The following is a 27,701-nucleotide window of genomic DNA, read 5'->3' on the forward strand; positions in this document are numbered from 1 at the left end:
AATACTGCACAAAATGCTTAGTCACTGTAGCTCTTATTTCTCTGGTCCAAAACCCCTTTTTGATTTTAAATCACATTTTTTGATGTCAAGGACTAAAATTTCCAGTCAGAAACTTTCCCGAAAGACATTAATAGGGCAAGCAGTCACTGGAAACTGCTCTAGGGATAAATCTAAGGTGCTTTGGTTGGATGCAATATAATTCTTAAAAGGTACACAGTACTAATCTATTTGGGTGTATGTCTCTTTAAAACATATTGTAAGGAATTTGGGGGCGTGAAACAGAACCAAAGATCCAATCGGCAAAAATTAGAAGCAGGCTTTATTGGGAGGCTTGCGGGTGGATTCAGCAACTCAGGGAATTGAGCTATTGAAACCGCGCTTTGGGAAATTTCGGCTGCAGTATTTATACCCCTGCTGGCAGGCACAGCTGGGAAGGGTCCAAGCTGGGGAGGATCTATGCACACAGGTGCTTCAGAAGGGAGAAGGTTTTTGACCTTATCTATATGTCAAGGACGGCTAGAGTGGAGTGTGCATATCTTCAGAAAACATTCTGGCTCAGGGAGGAACCGGCTTCAGGAATTTGAAGGTTGAGCAGGGGAGGGGGAGATCAGTGAGGGAGGTCAGTGAGGTATTTGAGGGAGGTATTTGAGAGGTGAATTCTGAGAGTCAAGGTGAAGGCACCGGATTCAAAATTTAGAGTCCCTTTTGCCAAGACCAGGCATATACCCTATTGAATTTCCAGGCCAGTCCCACCCTCTTGTGGTTATGCTTCACTCAGTGAATAACATGACAAAGGGAAGCAGTTACCCTCCCTGGCTCTCTAATAATATCCGCAATATTGTAACTAAATTCGTCATTTTTGTGAAGTGAACAATTTCATAATCAACGAACATCAGTCTTCTCACATGACAGTTCCACAATGAAGATTCAAGTAATATATTCGTGGTCCAATACCATTTCTTCAGGCTAGTGCCACCAAACCCTGAATTATGATCAAATGAAGAACTCTTCAAAGTTCACTTTTGTGCACTGAATGCTTATTCCTACTTCTTGAAAAGTTTTGAAGTACAGTAGTTGTTTGAGGCTCTTCAACCGCTTTCTTCCGTAGTAACTTTTCAATGACCTCATCAATCTGAAAAAAAAAATTGTAGGAATGACAAAAGGTTATTTTGCTCAACATCTACCCCCATACCAGGTGCTCCAATGAATGGGCATCTTGGTGGAGCTGGCTCATCCATAACGTCACGTAATAGAGCACCGAGTTTACAGATCAAAGAGCTCATGGCCAGAATCTTCCTCACTGGCATCCTGTATCTGAGCAATGTCAATATCAGATTATGAATTTCCCAAAGAAGCCCTATTGTTCAATACTGCGCAAAAGGCTGAGTCACTGTCGCTCTTATTTCTCTGGTCCAAAACCCCATTTTGTTTTAAAGTTACATTTTTGAAGTCAAGGACTAAAATTATCAGTCAGAAACTTTTCTCAAAGACATTAATAGTGCAAGCAGGCACTGGAGACTGCTCTAGAGATAAATCTGGGGTGCTTTTCATGGATGCAATGTAATCCTCAAAAGTTACACAGTACTAATCTATGTGGATGTATGTCTACTTAAAACATACCCTATTGAATTTCCACCGGAGTCTCACTCTCTTGTGGTTATCCTTCACTCAGAGAACAACACTGCAAAGGGAAGTAGTTTACCCTCCTTGGATCTCTAATAATATCCGTAAAATTGTAACTAAATACGTCATTTTTTGTGAAGCGAACAATTTCATAATCAACGGACCTCAGCCTTCTCACATGACTATTCCAAAATGAAGATTCAAGTAATTTATTCATGGTCCAATACAATTTCTTCAGACTAGTGCCACCAAACCATGAATTATGATCAGACTCACAACTTGCCAAATGTAACCGTTGTACTTTGAATCCTTATTTCTGCTTCTTGAAAAGTTTTGAAGTACAGTAGCAGTTTGATGCCCTTCAACCGGTTTCTGCTGTAATAACTTTTCAATGAGCTCATCAATCTGAAAAAAAAATTGTAGGTACAAGAAAAGAGTATTGTGGTCAACACCTACTTCTCCATACCAAGTGCTCCAGTGAATGGGCATCTTGTTGGAGCTGGCTCATCCATACCGGAACATAATAGAGCACTGAGTTTGCAAATCACAGAGCTCAGGGCCAGAATCTTCCTCACTCTCATACTGTATCTGAGCAATGTCAGGGTCAGATAATGAATTTCCAAAGTAGCCCTATCGTTCAATACTGCGCATAATGCTGAGGCACTCTCGCTGTTATTTCTCTGGTTCAAACCCCCTTTTTGGTTTAAAATGACATTTTTTTATGTCAAGGACTAAAATTTCCAGTCAGAAACTTTTTCTAAAGACATTAATAGGGCTAGCAGGAACTGGAGATTGCTCTAGGGATAATTCTGAGGTGCGTTGCTTGGATACAATGTAATCTTCCAAGGTGACATTTTACCACTCTATGTAGGTGTATGTCTCTTTAAAACTAGTCCTTTTGAATTTCCAGCTCACTCCCGCCCCCCTGCGGTTATACTTTACTCAGAGAACAACACTGCAAAGGGAAGCAGTTAAACTCCTTGCCTGTCTTATTATATCAGTAATTTTGTACTCAGATTCTTCCTTATAGGTATACAGAAAAAACTGATAAAGGAGTATCAGTCTTCTCACATGACGGATCCAAAATGGAGTTTCAGGTAATTTATTCCTGGTCCAATGCCATTTCTTCAGGCTAGTGCCAGGAAACCTTGGATTATGATCTAACACAAAACTTTCCAAATGTCACCTTTGTGCATTGCATCCTTCTTTCAGTTTCTTGAAAAATAGTGAAGTAGAGTAATGGATTGTTGCTCTTCAAGCTGTTTCTTCTGTAATAATTTTTTTCGATGACCTCATGAATCAGAAATATTGTAGGTATGACAAAAGATTGTTGCGGTCAACATCTTCTTCCAGACCAGTTGCTCCAGTGAATGGGCATCTTGGTGGAGATGCCTCATCCATACCGGACCGTAATTAAGCACCGAGTTTGAAGATCACAGCTTAGGGCTGGAATCTTCCTCTCCGTCATCCTGTTCCTGAGCATTGTCAGTGTTAGATTATAAATTTCTCAAAGAAACCCTATAATTGAATACTGCGCATAATGCTGAGTCACCGTCGCTGTTATTTTTCTGGTCTAAATCTCCATTTTGGTTAAAATGACATTTTTTTGATACCATGACTAAACTTTCCAGTCAGAAACTTTTTCCAATGACATTAAAAGGGCAAGAACACACTGGACACTGCTTTAGGGATAAACATGAGGTACTTTTCTTGGATAAAATGTAATCCTCAAAAGTAACAGAGTACCTCACGATGTGGGTGTGTGTCTCTGAAACTTACCCTATTGAATTTCCAGCCCATACCCACCCTCTTGTGCTTATGCTCCACTCAGAGAACAACACTGCAAAGGGAAGCACTTACCCTCCCTGTCTAATACTTTCGGTAATATTGTAACCAAATTCTTCATTAATTTTGAAGTGAACAATTTCATAATCAACGAATATCAGTCTTCTCACATTATGGTTCCAAAGTGGAGTTTCAAGTAATTTCTTCATGGTCCAATACCCTTTCTTCAGGCTAGTGCCACCAATCCCTGAATTATGATGAAACACGAACTTTCCAAATGTGCATTTGTGCACTGCATCCTTCTTTCAGCTTCTTGAAAAGTTTTTAAGTAGAGTAATGGATTGTTGCTCTTCAACCTGTTTGTTCAATAATAGTTTTTTTCGCTGACCTCATGAATCAGAAATAATTGCATGTATGATAAGAGATTGGTGTGGTCAATACCTACTTCCATACCAGATGCTCGTGGTGAGGAGGGTGTGGGGAGGCCTGGTTGGGCATGATCAAGGTAATGTAACTAAGACGAATTGCTGAACTCCTGGTGGGGCCTGAGCATGATAGTAGGACAGGAGGGAAGTCAAAGGAAACAGATGAAAGATTTGGGAGGCAGAGGGCATTTATAGAGGTCTAGATAAAACATGTACATATGCAAATATATTTATACATGAGGATGGGTAAATAGATCCATGTCCATATTTTTTAAGGTTAGTATTAAGGTAGCATAGGGACATTGGATCTCCACTGAAGTACTCACTCACTGCAACAACACTTTCTTCTAATAAATTGGCATTCTATGATTCTCACCTTCCTAACACAACCGCTGAAGACAAAGTGGGTGAACAACTAAATGTGAAGAAAGCTGATGGTGCCCGGCTACCAAAAGATATAGCATCTGTGGTCTTATAGGCTTGAAAGGAAACAAGCGGCCATATGGCTCAGAAGCAATAAAGCCAGCATGAAAGAAGCACACCAGCCTGTGTAATCACGAGGTGCTGAAGGGAGCAGTTTTCACGCATCAACAAAAGAAACTATATCATTTTGTGCTCACCTCCCTGATACGACCGCTAAGGACAAATGGGTGCATAAAAAAATGTGGTGAAGAAATCTGATGGTGCCCAGCTATCAAAAGAGATAGCGTCTGGGGTCTTAAAAGCTTGAAGGTAAACAAGCGCCATCTAGCTCAGAAGCAACACCGCCCACATGGAAGAAGCACACGAGCCTGTGAGATCACAAAAAGTCAAGGAACCAGGTATCAGGCATCATCAGAACAAAAATCTTACACTAGTGAATGAGCCGGGAGTGCGGAGAAGACCCAAAGCCCATTTGTAGGCCACTGGACATCCCCTTACTGAAGGTACTTGTGGAGGAGATAAGACAGTCAGGGTGTGCTGTAGCAATGATGGAAAATACAAGTTTCCTCTAGTTCCTAAATGCTTCTTCCTCCCCTCCCCCCACTGTCATGATCCAAATCCTACCATGCAAGTCTGACTAGACCAGAGAATCTACACTGGTACAGATGGGAACTGGAAACTCAGCGAAGCCAGGGCAGATGATCCCCTCAGGACCAGTGGTGTGAGTGGTGATACTGGGAGGGCATGGCGAGGGTGGGTTGGAAAGGGGAAACCTATTACATTGATCTACATGTGACCTCCCTGGGGTAATACAACAGAAAATGGGGGGAAGGGAGATGTGTGACAGAGCAAGATATGACAAAATAATCATTTATAAGTAATCAAGGGTTCATGAGGGAGGAGGAAGTGAGGAGGGGGAAAATGAGGACCTGATGCCAGGGGCTTGGGTAGAAAGCAAAACTTTTGAGAACGATGAGGGCAACCAATGTACAAATGTGCTTTACACAATGGATGGATGTATGGATTTTGATAGGAGTTGTATGAGCCCCTAATAAATTAGAAAAAATTAAAGAAACAGAAGACAGCCTGAGATCAATGAGAAGACAGCCTGAGATGCTATGAAGAGGGATAATATTTGAATAAGCGGTCTACCGCAGCAAAACACAACACACAAGTCATCAGCCAAGATAGCAAAGGAATTTCTGGAAGAAAATTTTCCCATCTTAACAAGGGAGAACCCGACACTCATACAGGAAGCAGAAAGGATGCCAGCTAAGCTAAATCCCAAGAAGAACACGCCGAGAAATATAATAGTAAAAATATTCAATTTAGAGGAAAAAGAGAAAATTTTACCAGCAGCAAGAGAAAGGAAGACAGTCACATACAAAGGAGTGCAGGGAAGCATATGCTCAGACCTATCAGCAGATCCCATGAAGAGGAGGAGAGAATGCAGCAACATCTTACAAAACCTGAAAGAAAAAAAATGCCAACCCCAAAATCCTGTATCCTGTCAAGTTATCCATTAAGATAGGTGGTGAGATAAGGGTCTTCCAGGACAAGGAATGACTTGAAGAATATGCTGCAAGACACCTGACCCTGAGGAAGATACTGGCTGACTGACAATGGCCAGAGGATCAACCTCCACCAAGAACACACAGGAGACCACCAAATAGCCCATCTCCATCTAGAAGTCAACATGCCAGCAAAAATTACCAGGACAACAGGGTCTCAGATTGAAAAGAGGACAAGATAGAAACTCTCCACTCAAACACAGCGCACTGATATGAAGTGAGATAGGTAAAGACACAAAACAGGGTATGGCAACTATGAATCCAGAGATAGTGATAATAAGTGAATTCCAATGGGCTCAATTCGTATGTTAAAAGAAAGGCTTGAGGACTGGCTCAGAAAACCTAATCCATCAATCTGTTGCCTCCAAGAGACACATCTTAAGTGCACAGACAAGAATGTGCTAAGAATAAAGGATTAGCAGAAAGTTTACCAATCGAATGGTAACTCCAAAAATGCAGGGGTGGCTACCTTAATCTCCAACAAAATGAACCTCAAGATCCAAACCATAAAAAGATGCAAAGAGGGAAACTATATAACGTTCAAAGGTTCAGTAAACCAGGAAGGACTTAGTATATTGAATATTTACGCTCCTGATAACGGTGCAGCGAATTTCGTCAAAGTATTAAAGAGATGAAAAAAGAAATCACGGAATCAACAATAATAGTGGGTGACTTTAACGCTCCACTATCAGAGAAAGACAGATCACTGGGAAAAAAGTTCAGCAAAGAAGCCAGAGAGCTAAACAATGTAAACAGGCAACAGGGCCTGATAGACATCTATAGAGCTTTCCATCAAAAGCAAAGGGTTTTGCATTCTTTTCAAATCTACATGGATCTTTTTCAATGATAGACCACATCCTGGGACACAAGTCCAGCCTGAGTAAATTCAAACACTTAGATATTATCCAGACATCTTTCTCAGATCACTATGCCATAAAGCTGGAGATTAATAACAGGACGTCCAGAAAAGCAAGGACAACCAATTGTAGAATGAACACTGATCCCCTACGACATGAATGGGTACAGGTCCAGATCAGAGAGGATATTAGGAAGTTTCTAGAAACTAACGAGAACGAGCATACAATGTATCAAAACTTATGGGACACTGCAAAGGCAGTTATCAGAGGTAGCTTGATATCATTAAATGCATACATGAAAAAAAGAAAGGCGAATAACACAAAACTTCCAACAACTAGAACAGAGTCAGCAGAACAACTCCTCCAATAGCAAGAGAAAAATAATAAAAATCAGGGCGGAGTTAAACCACTGGGAAGAGAACAATGCAAAAGATAAATGCAGCTGAAAGCTGATTCTGCGAAAGAATTAACAAAATTGACAGTCATCTGGCAAAGGTTACCAAAAACAGAAAGGAGCAAACATCAATAGCCAGGATGAGGGATGAATGAGGGGCAATAACAACAGACCCCATGAGGTTAAAAGGATAATCACAAAGTATGAAGTTTTGTATTCTAATGAATTCAGAAACCTGGAATGATATGGGTAAATATTTATAAAAACATCCTCTCCATAGATTATCTCAGACAGAGATCAAGAACCTCAACAAACCCATAGAGAAAGAAGAAATAGAGAGGGTCATCAAAAACCTACCAACAAAAAAAAGCCCCAGGCCAGATGTTTTCACAGCAGAATTCTACCAAGCATTCAGGGAAGAGTTGACATCGATCCTCCATAAAGTATTACATAACATAGAACAGAATGGCAAACTTCCAAACTCATTTTATGAAGCCAGCATTACTTTGACACCCAAACAGAGAAAAGACCCCACAGGTATACAGAATTACAGACCAATATCTCTAATGAACATAGATGCAAAAATCCTTAACAAAATATTGGCCAATAGAATACAAAAGTATATAAAACATACCATCCACCACGACCAGTAGGATTCATCCCAGGGATGCAGGGATGGTTTAACATCCAAAAATCCATCAATATTATACATCACATCGAGAAGAAAAAGGGTAAAAACCATATGATAATATCCATAGATGCACAAAAAGCATTTGACAACATCCAGCACCCAGTATCTAATCCAGTGTCTAATCAAGACACGCATAGATAGGATTGGAAGGTAAGTTCCCCAAGCTTATACAAGCTATCTAGGAAAGACCAATGGCCAACATCATAGTCCATGGAGAAAAGACAAGAACAAGCCCACTGAAAAAGGGTACAAGACAAGGATGCCCCTTGTCCCCACTTCTATTCAATATCGTGTTGGAGGTTCTGGCTAACAACATAAGACAACGGAAGGACATCAAAGAGATCCAAATGGGAGAGGAGGAGGTGAAACTATCGCTATTTGCAGATGCCATGATACTGTATATTGAAAACCCCAAAAGCTCCACAGCTGGAATACTTACAGCGATAGAGGAACATGGAAGCATAGCAGGATACAAGATCAATAAACAGAAGTCAGTACGTTTTCTATACACATGGGGCAGGACCATGGAAGAAGGGATTAAGAAGGAAGTACCCTTCACAGTAGCTAAGAACAAACTGAAATACCTAGTAATATATTTAACAAAAAAATACTAAAGACCTATATAAGGAACACTACAAAACCCTATTACAGAAAACCAAAAGCGACCTCCACAAATGGAAGAACATCCCCTACTCATTGATTGGAAGGTTCAACATAGTAAAGATGACAGTCCTACCTAAACCACTTTACAAGTTCAATGCTATACCAATTCAAACACCATCAACCTTCTTCAAAGAATTGGAAAAACTGACCACCAATTTCATATGGAGAGGGAAGAAACCCAGAATTAGCAGAGAACTCCTCAAGGACACAGTTGGAGGACTCGCCTTACCCGATTTTAATGCCTATTACACAGCTACCGTGGTCAAAACAGTGTGGTACTGGCACAATGACAGGCACTCAGACCAGTGGGAAAGAATAGAAAACCCAAGAGTAAAATCATCAGCATATAGACAACTGATCTTTGACAAGGGTCCCAAAACCATCAAGTGGGAAGCGGATGCTCTTTTTAACAAGTGGTGCTGGAAACAATGGATATCCACATGTAGAAAGATGAAACAAGACATTTACCTCACCCCATGCACAAGAATAAACTCAAGGTGGATCACAGACCTAGAAGTTAAACCCAAACTATCAGGACCATCAAGGAGGGAATTGGGACTAACCCAGGGAGCTCATAGGGAAGGGTACACACACAGGTGAGCAGGAAATCGACATGGGATTTAATAAGAATAAAGCACCTGTGTACCTTGAAAGACTTCACCAAGAGAGTGACAAGACAACCCACAGACTGGCAGAGGATTCTGAGTAATGACACATCGGACAAAGGGCTCATTACTAAAATCTACAACACCATCACGACCTGCAAAAAGAGGAAAACAGTTAACCCCCTAAGGAAGTGGGCAAAAGAACTGAAAAGAACTTTCACTAGGGAGGAGATCCATATGGCCAATACGCATATGAGAAAGTGTTTCAGGTCATTAGCCCTAAGAGAAGTGCAAGTCAAAACAACCATGAGACACCACTTAACACCCCCCCCCCAGGCAAGCCCAAATCAGCAAATCAGAGAGCATCAAGTGTTGGAAGGGCTGTGGTGAAGTAGGAACCCTCCTCCACTGCTGGTGGTCGTGTAGATTTGTACAGCCACTATGGAAAGCAATCTGGCGATACTTAAAGAAAATGGAAATTGATCTACCTTATGACCCAGCCATCCCTCTACTGGGCATATACTAGGTGGAAGCAGCAAATAAAACACGACTAGTCATATGCATGCCAATGTGTATTGCAGCACAATTCACAATCTCAAAGACTTGGAAACAGCCTAAGTTTCCATTGGTAGATGAGTGGATTAGTAAACTTGGGCACATACACACAATGGAGTACTGTGCAGCACTGAAAAGCTAGGACGAACACATGAAACACATTATTTCTTGGGAAGAGGTGGAAGGAACTATATTAAGCGAGGTAAGCCAGATTCAAAAGGATAGGTATAACACGAGTCCCCTGAGGTAAGTACAATCAGCATGCCAGGAATAGAATAAACACCTATCTCGCAATAAACGGGTGGAAGCATAGATAGTTGGAGGGAGGGCAGGCCACACCTAGGGAGGTACATGAGAGCCCATAATAAAGTCGGGGAAGTGGGGCACGTGGAGGGAGAAACAGGGTGGGAAGAAACCGAGTGGATGGCATGGGGGGGGTGGGGAGGGGGACAGGGCACTAACTCACCCGGGGGAGAGTATTTGTTGTTTCCCCACAGAACTGGAACATGCATACAGACCCCACCATGACACGCCAAACCAGGAAGGCAACATAAAATGCAGAGGAATATACAGAGACTGGACCATACACCAGCCCCAACCAGAATTAGCCTGACACCCACCATTGAAGGGAGTACCACAGAAAATGAAAATAGATCGTCAGGTGTGGGAAAGGAAGTGACCCACCACACCACACCCAGAAGGAAGCTGAAGCAAAGGAAGGAGGAAGAATGGAGCGGAGCACACCTGGGCCCACCAAGATCAGAGGATGACAGCCCGACTCGAAGGGCACATTGTACAGAGAGGACCATACAGCCGGCCCCACTGCGAGTTGCGACATCCTGCACTGACCCATGGCCCTACATGGGACAGCACCGGAGACACAGTGGGGGATGTGCGACTAAGCTGACCCCACTACACTGAGGCAAAACACTGGGGGCGTGCAATGGAGCGACGGGGGAAGCAGAGCAAGGAGGTCCTGAGGGAGTATGAAGGATGGACTTTGGGGCCAGGGCGTGGCACCCCATCAGAAAACACTCCTAAAGGCCAACGAACAGACCTCGAACTACTAACAGGTTGGTGGGTGTTTTGGGGTTTTTTTTGCTGTCTTTTTGGGGTTTTTTTCTCTTCTCTAATTTTGTAGTTCAGTGGCTTTTTTGTCAGCGTGTCGGTGTCGCTGCTGTCGACACCGTGTTCTTATGTGCCACTTTGGTGCTGTCAAAGCCATCTGCGTTTTTATGCACATATTAGGTCCACCTAGATAAGATAGGCTGGACAAACAATGTGAGAAGAAAATAACGGGACCAACGGTCCCAGAGGGACATGAGTGTGGGAGGTAGGGGAAGGGAGGAGGTGTTGGCCAACCCAGTGACAAGGGAAAAGCGAGTGGTTCAAAACCAGTGGAGGGAGGGGACGGGAGGACTGGTAGGGAGTGACCAAGGGCAAGGTAACTGAGAGGAATTACTGAAACCCAGTGAAGGCTGCACATGGTAGTGGGACAGGAGGAAAGCTTAAGGAAATAGAGGAAAGGAGTAGGAAGTAAAGGGCATACATAGAAACTTAAATACAAACATGTACATATGTAAATATATTTATAATTATGGGAGAAATAGACCTATGTGCACCTATTTATAGGTTTAGTAGTAGGGTAGCAGGTGGACATTGGGCCTTCTCACGCTCACTCCCTCAATACAAAATCACCTTGCTCAGCTAACGATCATTCCATGATACCCACCTTCCCGACATGATTGCTGAAGACAGACATGTGTATTAGTAAACGTAGTGAAGAAAGCTGATGGTGTCCGGCTATCAAGATATAGCGTCTGGGGTCTTAAAGGCTTGAAGGCAAACAAGCGGCCATCTAGCTCAGAAGCAACAAAGCCCACAGAGAAGAAGTACACAAGCCTAGGTGAACACGAGGTGTTGAAGGGATCAAGTAGCAGACACCAAAGAACAAAAACCATCATTGTGTGATCACCTTCCCCACAAAAACGCTGAAGACGAATGTGTGCTTAAGTAAGTGTGGTGAAGAAGGCTGATTGAGAGATATAGTGTCTGGGGACTTAAAGGCTTGAAAGTAAACAAGCGGCCATCTAGCCAGAAGCAACAAAGCCCATATGGAAGCAGCACACCATGTATGAAGGGCCGAGGGGACCAGGTTTCAAGCAACAAAGGCAGGTGGGGGGAATTTTATCATCGTGAATGAGGGGAGTGCATGATGGTGATCCAATGCCCATCTGTAGACAACTAGACAACCCTTGAAGAGGGGTAGTGGGGAGCAGATGAGTCACTCAGGGCTCAGTGTAGCAACAATGAAACTCAAAACCTCCCTCTAGTTCTTAAACCCTTCCTCCCCACCCACCCCCACCCCCAATTATCATGATCCCAATTCTACCTTGCAAATCTGGTTAGACCAGAGGATGCACAGCGGTGCAGTTGGGATCTGGAAACACAGGTAATCTAGGACAGAGGAATCCTTCAGGACCAACGGTGAGGGTGTCAACACCGGGAGGGAAGGGAGTGTAGAACGGGGGAACTGATCTTGGGGATCTACATATAACCTCCTCTCTGGGGGATGGGCAACAGGAAACTTGGTGAGGTGAGACACCGGGCAGTGTAAGATAAAGTAAAATAATAATTTATAAATTATTAAGGGTTCATGAGGGAGGGGGAGCTGGGAGGAAGGGGAAGGGAAAAAAGGAAAATGAGCTGATTCTAGGAACCCAAGTGGAAGGCGAATTTTGAGAATGACGAGGGCAACAAATGTATAAGGATGCTTTACTCAATTGATGTATGTATGGATTGTGATAAGAGTTGTATGAGCCCCAATAAAATGATTTATAAAAAAAAAGATAGGCAGTCAGCCTATTTTATATTGAATTGTTTCTTCAAATGAACAAAAAATATTTTTTGAATTTAAAGGGCCCAAGGGACTTGTGATCTCAAAATTCCTTGAATCCAAGGAATTTGAATGCTTACCTTTGAAAAACATGAAAAGAAACAGAAGAGGGACGACAGTTTCTACACAAAAGGGAAAAAAATGAAACCCACCAGAAATGAACACCCAGGTCCCTAGAGGGTAGGTCCAGCATCTTCTTTGGAACCAAGAGAGTATAAAGCCCTGGCTGCTTCTTCCAGCCGGTTTCTGTACTCTAGCTTCTCATAGTTGGAAGGGCTCACTCCTTTAAAACCATGCATGACTCCCCACCAGCAACCAGCAATGGCAGCCGTGGAGTCGCTGTCTCCTCCATGGAAGAATGCTCGGTGGGCAAGCTCCTTCCAGGAATCTCCTGCGGCCAGCATGGCATCATAGGCAATCATGGGAGCATCATGTCCACTGCTGCCGCCCCAGCCAGAGTAGCTCACGGAGGTATAGAACTGGTCTCTCTCTTTCACATGGAAAGCTTTGGGGAAAGTAGGAGCTGATTTGCCATCCCAAATGCCTCTGAGTTTTAGATACTTTTTCCAGTGGTTTTGGAAGTAGGACCTGTATGAAGGGAGGGGGAAAAAATCAACATCAACTGAAAAAAATAAAGTCAAAAGGAAAAACAACAGTTGTTGTTCTGTTTTCTTTTGTTGCTTTTTTTTGCTGTCTTATTTTTTGTGCATATCATTATCTCTGCAGGTCTATCTAAATAAGAGAGGTGGAAGAACAATCTGGAGGCGAAAACAACAGGACTGATGGTCCCGGAGGGACATGGAAGAGGTGGAGGCAGGGAAAGGAAGTGGGTGTTAAAACCCAGGGACAAGAGAATAACAAGTGATCCAAAATCGGTGGTAAGGTGGGTGTAGGAGGCCTGGTAGGGCTTGATCAAGGGCAATGTAGCCAAGAGGAATTACTGAAACCCTAATGAAGACTGAGCATGATAGTGGGACAAGAGGAAAGTAAAAGGAAATAGAAGAAAGAGCTGGGAGGCAAAGGGCATTTATAGAGGTCTAAATACAGGCATGTACATATATAAATATATTTATATATGATGATGGGAAATAGATCTATGTGCATATATTCATAAGTTTAGTATTAAGGTATCAGATGCACATTGAACCTCCACTCAATGCAAGAAAACTTTTATTCAGTTCTATTAAACTGGCATTCCAAGACGCTCACCTTCCCAACATGATCGCTGAAGATAAAGCGGGTACATAAACAAATGTGGTGAAGAAAGCTGATGGTGTATGGCTATCAAAAGATATAGAGTTTGGGATCGCAAAGGCTTGAAGATAAACAAGCAGCCATCTAGCTGAGAAGCAATAAAGCCCACATGGAAAAAGCACACCAGCCTGTGTGATCACAAGGTGTCACCAGAATCACATATCAGGCATCAAAGAACAAAAAATCTTATCATTGTGAATGAAGGGGAGTACAGAGTGAGACCCAAAGCCCATCTGTAGGCAACTGGATATCCCCTTACAGAAGGGTCACAGGGAAGAGACAAGCCAGTCGGGGTGAAGTGTAGCAATGATGAAACATACAACTTTACTCTAGTTCTTTAATGCTTCCTCTCTCCCTCTGTCATGATCCCAAGTCTACCTTACAAATCTACTGGACCAGATGATGTACACTGGAACAGATAGAAACTGGAAACACAGGGAATCCAAGGCAGATAAACCCCTCAGGACCAGTGGTAAGAGTGGTGATACCAGGAGGGTGGAGTAGAAAGGGGAAACCAATCACAAGGATCTATATATAACCCCCTCTCTGGGGAACAGACAACAGAAAAGTGGGTGAAGGGAGATGTCAGGAAGTGTAAGACATGAGAAAATAATTTATAAATTATCTTGAGGGAGTGGGGGCTGGGGAGGAAGGGGGAAAATGAGGAGCTGATACCAAGGGCTAAAGTAGAAAGAAAAGGTTTTGAGAACGATAATGGCAACAAATGTGCTTGACACAATGGATGGATGGATGGATTGTGATAAGAGATGTAAGAGCCTCCAATAAAATGATTTCCTTAATTTAAAAAAAGGAAAGACAACAGATGCATGCGAGAATGGAGAAAATTCCAAGATGACTTCAATTCCTTGTACTACTATCATAACCTGTATTAAAACCAAAATTCACTCAAAGAAACAGTCATTCAATAAAGGTTTGCTAAGGATCTACTTAAACAAGGAAATGGCATCTTGGGTTATATCAAGGAGATATACATCAAGCTAAAGAGTTAAAAAAATAAAAACAGGTTTCTTTTTGTTATAAAGAAGACATACACCAAGATAAAGAATTAAATATAAGTTTTGTTTTCCTGAGTTGAGAGTAATGGCAAATGGTACCCCTCAAGGAGGAACTTTAACATTATCATAACCATGGGCGACCTTTTTCTTATTCTAAGAATGGGAACATGAACTAAACTCACCAAAAAAAGGAAGATGCAGTCACACACAAACAAAGAGAGAAAGATGCACGCATACCACCTACTAATTAGCTGGCGAAAAAATCTATTTCTCAGACATTCTAACCAAGAATCAAATTTTTGTTCATCAAACTAATACTGACAAAAGGCTAAGTCTCGTATCAACTAGGAGCTCAGCAGAAAATTCATCTCAGTACCTAAAAACCAGACCCGAGGGGGCAAAAAAAGAGGACCTGATGCGAGGGGCTTAAGTGGAGAGCAAATGCCTTGAGAATGATTGGGGCAGGGAATGTATGGATGTGCTTTATACAATTGATGTATGTATATGTATGGATGATGATCAGAGTTGTATGAGTCCCTAATAAAATGTAAAAAAAGAAAAGAGAAAGAAAAAAAAATAATTAGGGCAAAGACTGTACAGAAGTGCTTTATACAATTGATGTATGTATATGTATGAACTGTGATAAGAATTGTATGAGCCCCAATAAATTGTTAAAAATAAATAAATAAATAAAAATTAAAAAAAAAGAAATTAGTACCACCAAAAAACACAACAAAAACAAAAAAACCAGACCCAACTCACTGCCATCGAGACAATTCTGACCCCTAGAGATCCCTTAGGACAAGTAGACCTGCCCCTGTGAGTGTCCAAGATTGTAAGTCTTCACTGGAAATGTCTTTCCCCCATGGAGAGGCTGGTGACTTCAAACAGTGGACCTTGAGCTTAGCAGTCCTTGAGGTCACCAGTCCTCCTCAACTCAGTACAGGGAGCCAGAAACTAGAGAAGGTTGGAATAGAGCAAGAGGCAATCATTGCCGGAAAAGAACTTTCAATCCTCAGCAGGTGGGCAAGGAGGGGACCGGAAGGAAGCAGAGCAAGTGCGTGTACGAACCTAGATCCAACCCCATTCTAGCACGCACGCACGCTGATCAACTTACCAGTTTTGAAGATTCTCCTCCACAAAGTATCCTGATTGGACAATGTACTTTTTAGCTTCTGGCAGCACTTCCATCAGAGCTTTTCCCCATTGCTGGGGTGGTCTGCCATTCACAGCATATGCTGTAAAAAGAGCAGACACCAGGGCGCCCAGGTAGCCTGTGGGGTGATGGTGGGTCATCCGGCCGCTCTCGATGCTCACTTGGATCAGAGTGTCCAGCTGACTGTGGTGAGGGAACCTGAGACCAATGCACATGGCACGCATGGCAGCACCACAGCCCCCCTCGTGGCTGTTGAAGGGAATCCTCCAGCCGTTGGGCTTGTGCGGCTCTAACTTCATGGCGTTCTGCATCGAGGCACCACCTGGGGAGGAAGAGTTGGGTAGGGTGTGGGTGTCAGTGTAGCTGGAGGGAAGAGCCAATTTCTTTCTCCATGTTTCTTCCAGAGAAATGGAAAGCCAAAGAAATACCCTAATGGTATCAAACTCCAACCCCAGTCTCAAGCCCCACCTTCACAATGCCTCGCATTGCACATAATCCTTAGCATGGAAGCATTCATAAAAGGAGATTCACATAGAGCCTTAGACTCTTCACCAGCTATTTGATTATAACAACTCAGACATGTAAAATGGATTATCACAAGAAATCGGGAGTGCATAATTTATTATTATCTTTAAGAAATGAATAAACTAAGGTTTAGTCTTTACCAAACTTGTTCAAAATCACATAAGCAAGTAATTAGTTGACCAACCAAAGCCATGAGACTTCAAAGGCCAAGGCATTAAGTGGTGCAATAAGTACCAGACCATCGAAATTCCTAAATATCAGAAAAAGGACACAAATTCTAGATTGAAGAGTACTGGGCTCAGATGAGGACCCATGGACTCAGATGAACAGGTTGAGTCAGCAAACCAATCTGGAGCTTGGTTGCCCATATATGAGTGGTGCAGTCAGGCTTGTCCTCACTACCTGTCTAAATGAGGAGCGGTGGATACAACTGTCAGCTAAGTCCACTGTGTTGTGTGGTATATTATTGGTGTCTTCCGGGCCTCTTTAAGCGTATTCATAGCAATGTTCATGGCATGGGTGAACTAGGGGAGTGTTCACCTTGTCAAATGGAAACAACGTCAGATGTTGAAAACAGCTGGACACAGACTGGCTGCCCAGTGTCTAAGGTCAGTATTTGGGGTCACGAGAGGTTCCTGAATGAGAGAGCTTGAAGTTGGCTTTTCATCAAGAGGGATAACGGGTTAATTGGCTCTGAAGTGCTCCCAAATCTCAAAGTAGCATAAGAACTACTGATAAAATCTGGACCCAGGAGGCATCTCTAAAAGACCTGTCCACTTCTTCTTTAAAAAGAAAAGAAAATTTTCTTTATATTACTTGCTCATTAGAGAAAAAAATTAGAAAATGTAAATAAGCCATATATTATACCACCCACTATCTGTTCCCCAACAATTCTGCTATTTGTTCCCCTCAGTGGGGTTGTACAATCATCTTTGCTACCAGTTCCCCCTTACCCCCACCTCTTCTACTACCCCCAGGGAATCATTGCGTCCATTACTATTTCTGATGGATTCATTTATCTTGGATTTCATACATTGAATGATCTTAATTAGACAAATGAATATTTGCAGGTCTAACAAGCATAACTATAATATAAGAATAGGGGTGGAGGAGGAAGGGGCAAAAGGGGAGCTGATATTAAAGAGTTCAAGAAGAATAAAATGTTTTTTAATTACAGTGGCAGTAATTGTACAATGAAGCTTGATCTGATTGAATTGGGGATTGTTATAATATCCATAAGAGCACCCAATAAAATGATTTAAAAATAAATAAAATATATTTGAAGGGCAAAAGAAAATACAAATAAGCAAAATAAATCAAAATATACTCTATATATTCCCAAACTCAGATATCACTAACATCTTTATGTGTGTTTTCTCCGACCTCCCCCAATAGAAATACTTATGATGACAATGGGTTCATAAAATATGTCTGGCTTTAGAACTAGAACTACATGAATTATTTGATATAGCTTTTAACCATTGTCTTCTTAATTATCACCAATTAACTAGGCAGGACTACAAAGATGAGATGTCTGAGACCCACCAAGGGGATTAGATAATTTGCTGGTAATATAAATAAGGTATGTGGTGGGAGGTCAGATGCTTGCAAGCATCCTCCCTGAAGGTAATCACTGCCAGACTGCAGTGGGCCCCGCTCCCTGCTGTTAAGGACAATGAACAGGCCTGCAATCATCTATTTGGTTCCTGTAGGTGGGGTTTACAACCCTATGGATAATGGTTCTTATGGAGATCCAGAGAAAAGGTCAAAGCTAATATACCATCCTAATCTGGGATCCACCTATCTTGTCACATGTGTACCCCCAATCCCTCCCCTTCTTATTGCGTGTATGCCCCTAAACCACCCCCTCCCATTGCTGTATAATATATAGAGTTACCCCTTAGTGGGCTTGCACGCCCCCAAGGGATATAGACCTGGGTTAGCAATACAGACTGCTCCTCCTCTCGCTCGCTCTCTCCTCTCTTCCCCCTCTCCTCTCCAGTCCTCTGTTTCCCTTTGCCCTTGTCCTCCTTCCCATCCCCCTCTCTCCACGTGGATCACCAAGCGGGGCTGCGGTGAGCAATGCTACCATGTGATGTGTCTGATTGCACTTTTGTAGTATCTCTTCTATCGCTCATGCTCTCTATGACTTTAATACATTTATATATCTCAACTGTACAATTGTGTTTATTGAACCCATGACTAGCGGTGGGGGGGGGCTGGCCCCCCATCCTATTACTACAAAGGTATTGTGGAGTGGGAACCATGCAAATAAGACTTATGGAGCTCCAAAGTGGGGATTGGTCAGTTTTGCCATCCTACTAGGTCTTAAAAGGAGCTATTTCAGAAATAGAAAGGGAACATCTCATTACCATCAAGAAAAAGTAGACAGGAGTGGGTATGTTCCTTGAACCCTGAAATCTTTGAGCTGAACCTCCTTGATCAAGGAGACAGAGAGTTGTGACACCACAGATGGTGAAAGATGGAGAGAAGACGTGGCAGAGAAGGAGTTACAATAGGACCAAAAGTATGAGACACAACAGTGGGCTTCCCAGCCCATGGAGGGAGAAACTGAGGGTATGCTTCCAGGCATTTAAATTGGGGCACTAAAGTTGCCAACACTGGAAACTAGACTTCAGCACGTTTGGGTTGAGGGTCACTGGAGGAGTTGAGTGCCTTTGGGGAATTTATATGCAAAGCCAAAAGAGCATTGAAGCACTTAAACTGGGCAGAGGTTAAGGGGCTAATGCTAAGGGGTTTAAGGACCACAGAGAGAGGTGTGTCTGGGACTACGGATGATATGAGCCTGTCCTGACTAAAGAACTATCCTGAGCATTTCTGATCCCGACTTGTAACCTATTAACTTCCCTAATAATCCCCACAATTGTGAGTGAGTTCTAGGCGGTCACTGCAATGAATTATCAAAACCAGTAGACAAGTACTGCGTGTACTGGGAAAGAGAGTACATGCCAAGAGTTGGTAAAAATGTTAGGTGGAATTGGCCTTGGGCTAATGCTAATGGTGACACTTCCTCACTGGTGAAGTTAGAAGATACTCCCACATCCTTATCGTAAAATAACCTACCCTTTTTTCACTTCATATAATACATTTTTCCTACCACTTATCTGTCGGTTTGTCATACTGTGGTGGCTTGTGATGCTGAAAGTTGTCACTTATATTTCAAATGCCAGTAGGTTCATCCAAAGTGAACAAGTCTCAGCAGAGCTTCCAGACCAAGAGCAGGCTATGAGACAGCTTCTTCCCACTTCAGAGGAAGAAGCTGCTTATGCCAAGCTTAAAGATTTATCAGATACTGAGATCTTCAACAAAGGAAGCATAACATTGTCAGAGATACTGCCAGAGGATGGGCCCCTCAGGCACTCAAAATGTGAATGAAGAAGCTATGATTTCTTGGAGGGAGGCTGACCATGGAGAAGTGAGTCGGGTCAAGCCTGGGGAGTGGAACCTTCAGGATCTTCATTTGCTGATGGGGGACCACTCAAGGTAAGGAGAAAACATCTGCAAATATCTTCCAATGACTGGAACTTGGAATGTACTAAGTATGGATTTAGGAATATTGGAAGTGGTCGAAATGAAAAGGGACGCAAAAAGATTGATATCCTAGGCATTAGTGAGCTAAAATGGACTGGTAATGGCCATTTTGAATCATTTCGATTTACCAGCTTGAGAATAACAGAATCAAGAGGAACCGTGTGGCATTCATTGTCAGAAAGGATGTTGCTAAATGCATCATGAATTACAATGCTGTCTGTGATAGGATTTTATATATCTGCCTTCAAGGAATTCTAATGAGTGTAACTATTATTCAAATTTATGCACCAACCACAATTCTACCAACAACTTCAATTGGAAATTGATGAAACTTGCAATCAAGATACATGAATAATTATTGGTGATTGGAATGCAAAATTAGAAACAAAGACGAAGGAACAATAGCTTGGTGAGAGAAATGAAGCAGGAGATCGGATGACAGAATTCTGCAAAACCAATGACTTGTTCAGAGCAAATGCTTTTTTTTCAACAACACAAAAGGCAATAATTATACACATGGACTTCCCCAGATGGAATACACAGAAATCAATTTGACTACATCTGTGTGAAGACATGATGGAGATACTCAATAGCAGCAGAACTGTGGAACAGACCATTAAGTTGCCCATATGTAAACTTCGGATAAAGCTGAAGAAAACTAAAACAAGCCCACAAGAACCAAAATATGATCTTGAGTCTCTACCACCTAAATTTCAAAAACATCTCCAAAACAGATGTGATGCAATGAACAGTAATGACAGAAGACCCAATGAGCTGTGGGGGGACAACAAGACATCCTATATGAAGAGGGCAAAAGGTCATTAAAAAGAGAAGAAAGAAAGAAAAGATCAGAGGCAATGTCAGAAGAGCCTCGGGAACTTACTGTTAATCATAGACTACTTAAAGCCAATGGTAAAAAGAATGAAGTCAAAGAGTTGGATACAAAATTTCAAAAAGTATTTCAAGAAAACAAAGCCAACTTGCTTAATGAAATGTACAAAGACCTAGAATTAGAAAAGCAAAAGAGAAGACTATACTCACCACACCTGAAAAAAATGAGAAAAAATTGAAGCCCCAAGTTGCAATCTTGAAAGATTCTATGGGCAAAATATTGGATGATGCAGGAAGCCCATGAAAAGAATACAGAGTCACTGTACCAAAAAGAACTTACTGCCATCAAGTCAGTGCTGACTCATAGCGACCCACCTGTGGATCTCCAAGATAATAACTGTTTACAGGAGTAGAAAACCCAGTCTTCCCAACAAGCTGCTGGTGGTTTCAAACTGCTGGCCATGTGGCTCGCAGCCCAACTTGCAACCACTACACCACCAGGGCTCAAGTTTACCACAAAGAACTAGTCAACATTCCACCATTTCAGGAGGAGGCATATGAGCAAGAACCAAAGGTGCTGAAAGAAGAAGTTCAAACTGCACTAATTAGAATTAGCCAAAAACAAGGCTCTATGAGTTGACGGAATATCCACTGAAGTATTTCAGCAAGCTGAAGAAACACCGGAAATACTCACTCATCTATGCCAGGAAATTCGGAAGACTACTTGGCCAACTGACTAGAAGAGATCCATATTTATGCTCATTCCATAGAGAGGTGACCCAACAGCACGCTGAAACTAAAGAACAATATCATTGATAGTGCACACAAGTAAGACTTTACTTAAGATCATCCAACAGCAGTTGCAGCAGTACATTGATAGAGAAATGCCAGAAGTTCAGGCTGGGTTCAGAAGAGGGTGTGAACAAGGGATATCTTTGCTGATGTTAGATGGGACTTGGCTGAAAGTAGAGAACACCAGAAAGATGTTTACTTCGGTTTTATTGACGATGCAAAGGCATTTGACTGGGTGGACCATAATCAACTGTGAATAACCTTGGCAACAATGGGAATTCCAGAAAACTTCATTGTACTCACTCAGAACCGGTATATGGATCAAGAAGCAGTTGTGTGAACAGAACAAGGGAATACTGCATGGTTTAAAATCAGGAAGTGTGTCGGTGTTGCATCCTCTCACCATACTTGTTCACTCTGTCTTCTCAGGAAATTGAGAATTGGAGAAAGGCTTATTAACAACTTGAGGTATGCGGATGACACAACGTTGCTTGTTGAAAGTGAGGAGAACTTGAAGCACTTGCTGATTAAGATCAAGGATTATAACCTTCAGAGTGGATTACAACTCAATGTAAAGAAGACTAACATCTTCACAACTAGACTATCATGATAAACGGAGAAAAGATTGAATTCAGGGATTTTGTCTTGCTTGGATTCACAATCAGGGCTCAATGGAAACAGCAGTCAAAAGATCAAAAGACATGTTGTATTAGGTAAATCTGCTACACAAGACCTCTATAGCGCATCAAGGGGTAAGGATGTTAGTTTGAGGACTGAGGTGTGCCTGATCCAAGCCATGGTATTCTCCATTGCCTCATATGCATGTAAAAGTTGGACATTGAATGGAGGAGACTGTAGAAGAATTCAATTCCATTTCAACTGTGGTGCTGGAGAAGAATATAGAAAATACCATGGACTGCTAAAAGGGCAAACTAATGTGTTGGAAGGGGTACAGCCAAAGTGCTCTGTAGAAACAAAGTAGGCAAATTTTGTCTTTGGCCACATTGTCAGGAGAGACTAGTCCCTAGAGAAGGATCGCTTGTTGATAAAGTGGAGAGGCAGCAAAGGAGAGAAAGGCCCACCACAAGATGGATTGATACAGTGGCTGCATCCAGAGGCTGGGCACAGGAACCATTGTGAGGATGGCACAGGACCATGCAGTGAGTGTTTCGTTCTGTTGTGTATAGGGTCGCTATGGGTGGATGGCAACTCAATGGAGCCTAACAATAATACCTTTTCATATCAGGAGTACTGAGTAGAGAACTAGTGAATGTGTTCAGCTGCTATCTTGACAGGTTGGAGGTTTAAATGCACCTAGAGGTATCTTGGAAGGAAGGCCCGATAAGCTTCTGAAAAATTATCTACTGAAAGCTCTATGATGGAATCCCTGGGTGACACCAACAGGTAAGCAGTTGACTACCAGCTAAAAGGTTGGAGGTTTGCACCCAAAGGTGCCTCAGGAGAATGGTCTGGTGACTGCTTCTGAAATGTCATAGCATTGAAAATCCTATGAATCTGCTCCCCGCACACATGAGGTCATCATGAGACAGAATCAACATGATGGCCGCCAACCACCACCACCATCACTGTTGCCACCCAGCTCTTGTTGCTCAGACTCAATAGTTCTTGTTGCTGTAGCTTTAAAACCAATAAATAAACACCTGCATGATACTAAGTAGCCGTAAATGTGTCACTGTAATTTATTTGTGGACATTCAGGTTGCTTCTAGGTCCCTGGGTGGCACAAAGAGGTAAGCACTCACAAGGAGCCAAAAGGTTAGCAATTCAAACCTACCCAGAGACCTCAAAGGCAGGACTTCGGTCTGCTTCTGAAAGGTCACGGCCTTGAAAACCCATCAGAGCAGTTCTACTGTGTGCACATAGGGTTGTCTGAAATCAGACTTGACATTGTCTCATTGATAAAATTTCTATCAACATGCTTAATGATTCCTTTTGGCCTGTTAAATTCTCTGCCCTCCCAGGACCTCCAGGGGCTGAGCTTACCGGGTGCTCGGCCATTCATGTCTTCCATGCAGTCTTGGTAATGCTTAGCAAGGAGAGAATACAGTCTCACCAAGTCTCCGGATCTCCCAGTTTCTATGAGGGCTTCCGCAGTGGCCAGGTGCATCACTGTGTCATCGCTGACTCTCCACCTCTCCACGTCTATGGCATCCAAGCCACCAAGCTTGGCCAACTGCTGGTGAATCTTCTCCCCGTCCTGGAGGAACTCCCATTTTCCATTGAAGTACCCTAGAGCATCTCCAGCTGCACTCAGCACCATGGCAGCCACATACTTTTCAATCAGGCCCCCACACATGGTGGATCTGCGAGGTTGTCTCTGGGGAGAAACTATGACACCTGAAGAAAGATGAGGAGGAAGAAGAATTAAAAAAAAAAAAAGAAACCCTTATCTAAATTTTATTGAGCACTTATCATTTGCAGGCAGCGCAAAAATTAGTTTCCTTGGAGTCAATGCCAACCCATGTATGTCAGGGTAGAAACGTGGGGTTTTCAGTGGCTGACTTTTCAGAAGAAGACTGCCAGGCCTTTCTTCTGAGGTGCCTCTGAGTGGATCTGAATTTCCAACATTTCAGTAAGAAGCCCTGGTGTAGTGGCCTACAAATTGAACTGCTAACCATAAATCATTGGTTTGAACTCATGGGTGAAAGATGAGGCTGTCTACTCCTATAACAATGTAAAGTCTTGAAACAGAAAGGGCAGTTATACTGTGTTTTCTAAGATCACTATAAGTTAGAATCGACATCATGGCAGTGAATTGAGAATTCAGTTAGTTACGGAGCAAGCAAACTGTGTGTACCACCCAAGGGCCTTGTATGGAGTGCTTGCTCTATATTCTGTGATTTAAACCTCACAACTGCTCTATGAGGAATAATCAGATCTATTTTATATATGAATATATGGGAATCACATCAGGAAAGCACAACTGCTACAAGTCACACAGCCAGTAAGTGGCAGGCTATGATCCAAACAGACCCAAGCCCATGCTTTTGAAAAACATTCCTGTTTAGACTCCCCATAAATGGCAAGCTCACTGAAGTCCGTAATTCAAATCAAGCTAGGCATGTCCTCTTTTCACTTGGAATTTCACCTTAAAAGTTATTCTTTCTTTACATAAATATTAATACCTTCTATTCATCAAGCATCTCCACATCTCATCTGGTTTGCATGTCACAAGGAGAAAACTGAGGATCATATCAGCTAAGTCCACACAGTCATGGAGTGGAAGTATCGAAAACAGAATTCTGTTTCCAGGCCAGGAAGCTTGATAGTATCCTTCTGTCTCAGCCCAGACCTACTTACCTCTTGTGAAGGTAGGTTTATGGTGCCAACCTGGCCAACAGGAACATGTGGGATTAATAAGGTTCCAGTTTGATGAGAGGACAAAGAGACAAATGGCTTGGTAAGCCCCGCTTCTCTCTCTCTCTCTCTCTCTCTCTCTCTCTCGCTCGCTCTCTCTCGCTCTCGCTCTCACTCTCGCTCTCTGGTGATTGAATCAGCATGCAGCTGCTAGTTCTCTGCCTCAACTCGTGAGCTACACTGCCTGTGGGACTGCCAACTCGTGGATCGTGTTGCTAGAGCTTGAGGTTCTTTCGAAACCTGCTTCACCATGCTGCTGATGTATACATTGCTTGAGCTTGGGACTGTTGGACCTTGTCATCTTGCTGACTATTGGTGACCCACCCTGCTGTTTGCTGCCTGTGACTGGACTGCTTGCATTGCTCTATGGAAGAGTCAGCTGTTTGCTTCCTTGACCTTGGACCCAGCAGCCCTCATGAGTTGAAGGACTTCCAGTATTTTAACTGTTCCACAGAAGTGAGTTGAACTGAGCCCTCTGTACTGCTATGTGTACTAATTAGCTGTTATATTCCTTCACGATATATATATATAATCTTAAGTGTCCTGGTTTTGTTTCTTTAGAGAACCCTAACACACCTCTCAACTGTGTGCTTCAACCTCCACATGTGTAAAACAGTGATCATAAAAACAGTCAACTAGCTCATAAGTTTGCTGTGAGAAATAAGCCAGTTCCTATGGGTAAAGCAGTTCCCATGGGTAAAGCACTTAAAGCCAGTTCTTATGTGTAAAGCACATAATCAGCACTGTGTTTTGCTTTCATTTTCATTATTAAACACAACCAACAAAGAGAAAGTCAGTTATATTTATTGAACTAAAACGCTTTCCCTTCCTAACTTTGCTCTCAGTATTAATATTTAAATTGTGGAGTTTTTTTCTCTCCTAAATGATTAACTTCTGGATTTGGGGGATAAGTTCATGATTCCTCCATGATTTTAACCTCTGGCCTAGGGCTGGTTCTCTGTCAGTGTATGTCCTAAAGCCTCTCCTCCAGTCAATCTCCTACCGGGGTCTTCTTGCCTGTGACATTCAGGTTCAAAGCCCATTCTAGGACCATCAGCCTCATCTGGACCAGCTGTCACTATTAGTTGACATCCAGTCAGATCTAACTAATGGTGACCTTCTGCTGCATCCTCTGTGACCTTCCTGATGATTTTTGTGGTTGTTTTCAGTTCCAGTTAGACTAACTCATTCTCATTTCAGCTCCAGACTCTCACCCAAGATGTCCTTTCTCTCCTCTATTCACATATTAGTGACTCAAGAGTTTAGTTGAAAGCCCCACACTTCCAGAATTCCTCTCTCAAGTGTGTTGCTCAGGGAGCAGGTTCTACAAACACCTGCAGATCCAACATGATGATGACTGGATAGACCCCGTTCCTGATGACGCTGAGCTTCCTGGCTTACAAAACGTATTTGTCAAGTACCACTGACAGATTGTATCAAATAAAACTTTGGACTGTATTAATTATAACAGTGAATGTGGACAAGGCATCCATTCTGGACCGTCTGTACATTGCAGTGGGGTTTTGTAAAAGTGGGGGAGATTAAATAATCCCCTGGGTCTCTTCCTATGCTGACACCCCCAGAGAGTAAATTTAGTTGGCTTCTGATGATTAAATTTTAAACCACAGTAGCAGCACCAATTTGGATAGCTGTCTGGTAATTCCTTCTGGGTCTGCTCAAATGTGTGTGTGTGTGTGTGTGTGTGTGTACACATATCACAGGCTTGTGAGGTGGGACATCTTTTCTACGGAGGTTCATTTTCATTTGCACTCATGTCGCACTAGCCTCCTGCCTTCAAAAAGCTTATATGCTTTGAACTGAACTCTAGATTTCTACAGTTCATATTCTTGCAACTGAACTGTACACTCAACGTTATGGTCTGAGCCACAGCTTTTCACTGCCCTCTACTTTTGGGGTGATCAACATACACCACCACAACCACGCAGGAAATCCAAAAACAAAGCATCAAGAGAAACCGCACGGCTGCCCAATTCATTCCACTCATAGTGACCACAAGGGGCAGAGCAGGGTTTAGGGGAGCAGACTGCCTCGAAGTTCTCCTCCGGCGCCGCAGGGGTGGTTGGGTTCCAAGTGCAGACCCTTCAGTTGTCAGCCAAGGCTGACCCCATGCCACCACCCACTCTGACACATACAACACACACACACACACACACACACACACACACACACACACACACACACACACACACACACACACACACACACACACACACACACTTTGGAGAGCTACCATTGGCCTGAAAGTCAATGTCCCTCCTCCTCCCATCCCCCATCCCCCACACTTCTTGGGCGAGGTCTTCTAGGCAGGAGGGGGAGGGGTGTTACCTGGTCGCCACTTTGGGCCACGGGACGAGGACGGGGCCGCGGGCCGCACTGGGGGTTGGGGCAGGGGCTCGAGGCGAGGCGGGCGGCACGGGCTCTGCAAAGGCGCGGACTGACGCTGTGGGGGAGGAGCGCGCGGGACCCGGGCGGGGCGGGGCGGGGCGAGGCCGGGTGGGGCGGGCCTTTCCAGGCCGGGGGCGGGGCCTTTCCAGGCCGGGGGCGGGGCCTTTGGCTCCGGGAGCCCAGGAGCTTTTGCGGGACTTGGGGAGCGGCTAGCTGTAGCGCCGCGCTGGGCGCTGGTGCGGCGGGACTTCAGAACGCTGCGCGCTGGCTCCGGAGGGCGCTGGGGAGCGGCCCTCTCACCGCT

The 27,701-nt window shown here is 43.2% G+C and overlaps 1 protein-coding gene across 3 annotated transcripts; it reads right to left on the minus strand.

Moving 5' to 3' along the window:
* Window positions 1-294: 294 nt before the first annotated feature.
* On the minus strand, window positions 295-27,464 carry ADPRH (ADP-ribosylarginine hydrolase). 3 transcript variants are annotated; one of them, XR_012782877.1, is made up of 6 exons: window positions 27,338-27,464; window positions 23,618-23,971; window positions 15,876-16,236; window positions 12,641-13,076; window positions 1,900-2,028; window positions 295-1,132 (listed from the first exon to the last, which is right to left on the minus strand). XR_012782877.1 is itself a non-coding variant. In XM_075542472.1 (5 exons), the coding sequence occupies exons 2-4, from the start codon at window positions 23,928-23,930 to the stop codon at window positions 12,662-12,664; spliced, it is 1,089 nt and encodes a 362-aa protein (XP_075398587.1). In that variant the 5' UTR covers window positions 23,931-23,971; window positions 27,338-27,464; the 3' UTR covers window positions 296-1,132; window positions 12,641-12,661. The 3 variants fall into 3 exon arrangements, 2 of the variants coding, with proteins under 2 accessions (XP_075398587.1, XP_075398586.1); XM_075542472.1 differs by lacking the exon at window positions 1,900-2,028 and having other exon boundaries at window positions 296-1,132; XM_075542471.1 differs by lacking the exons at window positions 295-1,132; window positions 1,900-2,028 and having other exon boundaries at window positions 12,354-13,076.
* Between the last annotated feature and the right edge of the window lie 237 nt (window positions 27,465-27,701).

This window comes from Tenrec ecaudatus, chromosome 2 (genome assembly GCF_050624435.1).
Source record: "Tenrec ecaudatus isolate mTenEca1 chromosome 2, mTenEca1.hap1, whole genome shotgun sequence".
NCBI lineage: Eukaryota > Metazoa > Chordata > Mammalia > Afrosoricida > Tenrecidae > Tenrec > Tenrec ecaudatus.

Bases quoted from the DNA above. Each gene is read 5' to 3' on its own strand.
- ADPRH (XM_075542472.1), bottom strand. From the start codon at position 23,930: ATGTGTGGGGGCCTGATTGAAAAGTATGTGGCTGCCATGGTGCTGAGT. The intron at 16,237-23,617 runs GTAAGCTCAGCC...CTTCCTCCCCAG, and splicing joins CATGAATGGCCGAGCACCCG to GTGGTGCCTCGATGCAGAAC. The intron at 13,077-15,875 runs GTAAGTTGATCA...CCCTTCATACAG, and splicing joins GAGGAGAATCTTCAAAACTG to GTCCTACTTCCAAAACCACT.